The following is a 6,020-nucleotide window of genomic DNA, read 5'->3' on the forward strand; positions in this document are numbered from 1 at the left end:
TTTTAGTTCTGAAGATAAAAATAACTTTTTATTTTGACTGAATTTTCAGTATTTCTTTAGATAACTTTTTAATGAATTCCTGTTTATAGTAGTTGATCTAAGCAATCTTACAATTACCCAAAAAAGACTTTCAATAGAGGCTTTATATCACATCTGAAAATTCAGGGGGAACCTATAATTCTGAGATTCTTTCATTGACAGTTGCTGAGAACCACCACTAACTGTTAATTTCTGAATAGTTGTCATATTTATTAATACAAAAGCTTCTAGAGAGTAACAATGACCTCTCTTTTGTAAAGGTTTAAGGTGGCATCAGGTATATAGTAAATAACATAGAGAACTTATAAAAAGAGGAATACATTCATATCATTTCATATTACCTATATCAGGTAATGGTCCATCCACCCCGGGGTCTTATATCTAGAAGAAATATCAAAATATGGCATGGTAAGACTGAACTTCCATCCTTGATGCCAATTACAAACATACCAAGCCTTTCAGTATTTACTCTTTGTTATAAAATAATGTTGCAGATTACATATGCTTTATACCAGTAATACAGCAAGAGAAGGAATTATTCCTAAATAGACCTCTAAAGTTTGCAATACTTTTTTAAAACTGTCTTTTTTTTCTTGATGTGAGTATTGAAGCAAGCATTATAAATCATAAATGGTGATGGAAACAAATGTGATTTATTCTGGGAAGTCCTCTTTAGTAGTCTGGTGAATAATTTGCATATGAGAAAGGCTGGTTTTTCCTGGAACTGTGTTCCTGAATGTTCTTCCAGATCTACTTTCTCACCACTTTCCTATTTATAGTTCTGGTCATAGTATTACTGTTATGAGAAGAATGCATATTTTAATTCAAATATAGTTAGACTTCAGTATGTTTGCCTTTCATTCTCATTGTGCATCACCAATATAACCAGAGCAATTGTGTGCTATTTATATTTCCATGATCTGATGGGGTGAGTTTTACCCTGCTTTTGGGAATTGCACAAACCCTCCATTCGGAAATGGGTTTATTATTGCCGACTGAGTATTGCCTTTGTATCTTACTGCAGATGTGTGCAAGAGGGGAGATGTGACTGTGAAGCCTTCCCACGTAATTTCACTTGGATCAGCTGTCAATATTTCATGCTCTCTGAAGCCCAAACAAGGCTGCTCGCACTACTCCAGTCTGAACAAGTTAATCCTCTACAAGTTTGACAGAAGAGTCAGTTTTCACCACGGTCGCTCCCTCAGTTCTCAAGTCACAGATCTTCCCCTTGGCACCACCTTGTTTGTCTGCAAACTGTCCTGTATCAGTAGCGATGAGATTCGAATATGTGGAGCAGAAATCTCAGTTGGTGGTAAGCAATCTATTCTGAATTTCAAAAATTGGTGATCTTTTGGTATTTGTCATGTGTTAAGCAGAAATCCAAATACAGAACAGTGTTCTTTCTTTTCTGACCACAGAAGTATTTTTATCCTGATAGCAACATGAGTACCTCAATGTGAGAAATCCATAATTAATAGAATTGGGATGTTCTTTAGAATATCTCTCTCTCACACACACACACACACACACACATACACACACACCATTAAAACCATTCATCTGTTGTCCTTGGTCTCCAATGGCAGGAAAATGTATCTCTGCAGTTGGGTCTTCATGCATTTTTGACTTCAGAGAATTTGTTCAAAGCTACACCTTCCTAAAAAGAAGAAAGAGATGTATTTTTTTTTTTAATTATGCAGCCCAGGATGACTACACAAGGCTAAGCAGCAGCACCTCTCCCCCTCCCTAACTTAATGCACAAAAAATAGTTCTTCTGGCCGGATGCGGTGGCTCATGCCTGTTATCCTAGCACTGTGGAAGGCTGAGGCACAAGGATCACTTGAGTTCAGTACTTCGAGACCAGCCTGAGCAAGAGCGAGACCCCGCCTCTACTAAAAATAGAAAAAAATTAGTGAGGCGTGGTGGCATACACCTGTAGTCCCAGCTACTCGGGAGGCTGAGGCAGGAGGATCGCTTGAGCCCAGGAGTTCGAGGTTGCTGTGAGATAGGCTGATGCCAGGGCACTTTACCCTGCGCAACAGAGTGAGACTCTGTCGCAATAATAATAATAATAATTCTTCCATCCACACTCACCCCAGACCGCTAGTTATCATGCTTAGCAGAGGTTAAAAGAAAACATTGACGATACTTATTATCTTTTCTTGGATTCTCTAGAAAATTGCCTGAAGTGAAACAGTCATGCTCACTCTTCATGGGGGAAGTTGTACAGTCCCAGGGAGGCGAGAGTGAGGGAATGAGCCAGGAAAGGGGCAAAAGCAAACACAAGATGGTAACATTACTGAGCCGGCCACAGCTTCAACAGAAAGTACAGCTGGTTGTTTGTTCACATAGGGACATTCCCAGAAAGGGCATGTGGAAATCCCATGACGGGAAAGAAAGAAGAATTTGGCTGTCTCAGGCAGGTGTACAGGGTGAACAAGCAGCACACCTGCAGTTTGCAACCTGCAGGTCCAGCCAGGCAAGCCAATGAGATGCATGGGGCCTGGGTGATTCCGTGGCCCCCTGAGCCTCAGTGGTTCCAGGGAAGCTCTGGGGTGACAGGCAAGAGGCATGAGGAGACTAGGACAAATTGCTGTAGCAGGCTGGCTGACCAAACTGTGGACATGCTCTCTATCATAAAGACAGTGATATAGAGCTCAACGAGACTCTTTCCAGGAAAGATGGACACTTCTTCTCTGTGACCTGTCAGGTTGGTGCCAGGCAGTTTTCCTAGAGGGCCACCAGGAGCATGGAGCAGAAGATCGAGCAAATGACTGATGGGGAGGAGGCATAACTAGGCCCGGGGCTCCTCTTCCAGCTCAGGGCCTCCTGTTCACACCACTTACGGGTCATGTTCTCTCAGCTTTGACAGCCCGTGGCCCAGCAGAAGGAGCCTAGACTTTAAATGCCAATCCTGCCACTAGCAGTGTATCCTTATACAACTTCAAATCTCTGAGCGTCAGTTTCTCCATCTGTGTTATGAAGAGAGTAACGTCTACCTCATAAGAGAGTTATAGTGACGCAGTGACCCTTCCTGTGGAAAGTGCTTAATCCAGTGCAAGGTGTAGAGGAGGCCTGGAAGTGATTAGCGCTAGAGTTGCAGTCCCATGCAGCTGTGCTTTTTCTTGGTGCATGTGTCATGCTGGGTAGCTGTGTGTGATTCCCTTAAAAAAAGTACAAATATTGGTTACAGACAGAATTAATTTTTTGCTTAAAAACACCATTGGTCTGTGCTTTCCTTGCCTTCAGAACACCTGACTATTTCACCCAGGTAATTCACCATTTTTGCAGACCAGTATTACATATTTGTATGAGACATTCTCAGCCCTGTGATATCCCCAGGTATCCATAGTACTACTGGAATTTTTTTCCTTTTCATAGACCAACAAGAGTCTTGGCAGTCAGTACCCTTGTAGATGTACCCAGCCATTCCGTTCCATTTCGTATCTGAGCTGTCATATATTACAGTGCTGCAACCCCTTTTCCTTTTTTTACTTTTCTATCAAGTGTATGTGGATGCATTTGTGGCAATTTGTAGCATCGAAAGATCTACGGAAGTGATGAAGAGTATCTGTCATGGTTCAGCTCAGTTAAGTTGGGTGGTGCTGCCAGAATGTTGCTTGCTCAATGTGCTCAATTGGTAACCACACAATCAAGTGGCTGTTCTTTGAGCAGGTTTAGCACATTTGAGATGAAGGACTAACTGGAAGCAACACCTTTTTCTGAGTATGGCTAGTCTTTCCAAGAAAAGACAGTGAATTTTGGTTTCACACAGTATAGTGAGCTCAATCCTATTTAGGGACGAAGTAAGTAGCTCATTTTCTTTTTTGCAGTAGATGGTGGTCCATAATACCATTGCCTATTTTGGGAGGGTCTGTCATAAAGGTGGCTGTTTTTTCAGAGCTGGGAATAGGCAAGTGGCCTTTAAGCCTTTTCTTCCTGACCCCTTCTCATGCTTGAGCTGCTCTGCTGCCCAGAGTTCATCCAAATTGTGTAGAAACTAAACAGCCAATGCGCTAGCTTAATCTCACAGGACTGATGCACAAACAGTTTAGAAAATCAAGGCAACAGGGAGGAGGGGATGAGTAAATTCACACTTGATGGGTACAGTGCATGCTGTCTGTGGGATGGGCACTCTTGTAGCTTTGACTTGGGCAGTGCAAAGGCAATTTGTGTGACCAACGCATTTGTACCCCTTTGATATTCTGAAATAAAAAAATAAAAAAATTCAATTGATCAAAAAATAAAATCAAATCTGTAGTGCTTCAAAAAAAATCAAGGCAATAAATGAAAGACATTGGATTCTCGCTTGGCCGTTTTCATAAATACATGCTTAGGCTGTTGATATTTCTGAAAATGATTTATCCAAGACTTTTTACTTCCAATAATAATAAGTAGGGCTTTTAAAACAATAACGACCATAATACTCATAACAATGTCTTATTTGTAAGTTATTTTAATTTTCAGAGGCTTTAATATCTGTTCTTTCCTTGGCATCAGCTATTGTACATTTGTATTGAGGAGAATTTTGCCTGGTTGTCCCCGGGACAGATAGTTTCTGCCAAAATTTAGTCCTAGCCTGAGCAAGAGCGAGACCCCATCTCTACTAAAAATAGAAAGAAATTAATTAGACAACTAAAAATATATAGAAAAAATTAGCCAGGCATGGTGGCGCATGCCTGTAGTCCCAGCTACTTGGGAGGCTGAGGCAGGAGGATCACTTGAGCCCAGGAGTTTGAGGTTGCTGTGAGCTAGGCTGACGCCACGGCACTCACTCTAGCCCGGGCAACACAGTGAGACTCTGTCTCAAAAAAAAAAAAAAAATTTAGTCCTGACCTGAAGGATATTTGGATTTCATGGTCCAGTGAGAAATCAGTTTTCACATCAAGAAAATTGCTTTGTTCCAGCTTAGGACAAAGGTGTACAAAAAATATTAAAAAAAAATAATAATAATAATAATAAAAAGAAAATTGCTTTGTGAGTGAAAGCTGTGGTCTTTAAAATGAGAGTTTCTGTGAACCTTTAGGAATAAAGGTGGGATTAAACTAACTTTTTCATTATATAAAAGTTCCAGTTTCTTTATATTAATATCTCATTTGCTCATCAAAAGACTCTACAATGGCTTTTGAGTAAAGACGGTGGATTGAACACATATATTAATTAATACTTTCATTCCCCCTGAAATAAAGTCAAGATGAAATTTTTAAAAAAAGTGTTCAAGGGGCACAAACCCTCCAGGACAAAAAGAGTGGGAGGGAAGACAAATCAACAAAATTTGGGAAGCTAGTGAGAAAAGTCAAGTTGCAGCCTGACTTAATGCAGAAGCTGTCTCCCCAGAAAGACTCAGAAACTGGCGCCACCTCTGGGAGTGAGGGTAACAGTGGGACTGACATGGGAGATGTGATTGAAAGGCTGTTTCAAGAAGCAGCTAAGAGTCTTAGATCCCTTCCTAGTGCCATGAAGCCAGACAGTCACTGCTCCAGCACTCTGACGCAAGCCTTGGTATCCGAGGGCTTCAGGGCGAGGAGACACCTGCTCAGCTGGGGTTGGCGGTGCTGCACTGAAAAACAGAGCAATTAAAGGAACATTTACATACAGCGCTCTTCAATCCACACTTTCCTCCAGGCAGATTGAAAAATCCTTTTGTAAGAAATCTGACCAGGGCAAAAGAAAATATCTAAAAATGTTGACAACAGGTCTCCTCCCTCCCCGGCCAAAACCTAGCCAGGTCACCCTGGGTTGAAACCCAGAGTCAGCAAGTGCCTCCCAACTGACACACACACAGAGCCCCAATCTATAATTTAGTGCCCCACTCCTATATATGAGTAAAAATACAAGGACCTGAGGAAAATGTCTAACATGAAGGACAGACACCAAAACAAACATATAGAACAAAATATATAAGAAAAGTGGAGGAAATAGGGTGTTCAGGGAGAAGCAGAATTAATTTTTTGCTTAAAAACACCATTGGTCTGTGCTTT

At 41.2% G+C, this 6,020-nt stretch overlaps 1 protein-coding gene across 1 annotated transcript in view; it reads left to right on the plus strand.

The window, feature by feature from the left end:
- The first annotated feature begins 392 nt into the window (after positions 1 to 392).
- IL12RB2 (interleukin 12 receptor, beta 2) overlaps positions 393 to 6,020 on the plus strand; it is a 67,030-nt gene continuing 61,402 nt past the window's right edge. The window contains exons 1-2 of the mRNA XM_012653759.1: positions 393 to 447; positions 1,064 to 1,351. Of these exons, the coding sequence (XP_012509213.1) occupies positions 393 to 447; positions 1,064 to 1,351 (343 nt within the window). The remainder of the gene's footprint in view (positions 448 to 1,063; positions 1,352 to 6,020) is intronic.

The sequence above is a fragment of the Propithecus coquereli genome, unplaced genomic scaffold, assembly GCF_000956105.1.
Source record: "Propithecus coquereli isolate 6110/MARCELLA unplaced genomic scaffold, Pcoq_1.0 Scaffold427, whole genome shotgun sequence".
Lineage (NCBI taxonomy): Eukaryota > Metazoa > Chordata > Mammalia > Primates > Indriidae > Propithecus > Propithecus coquereli.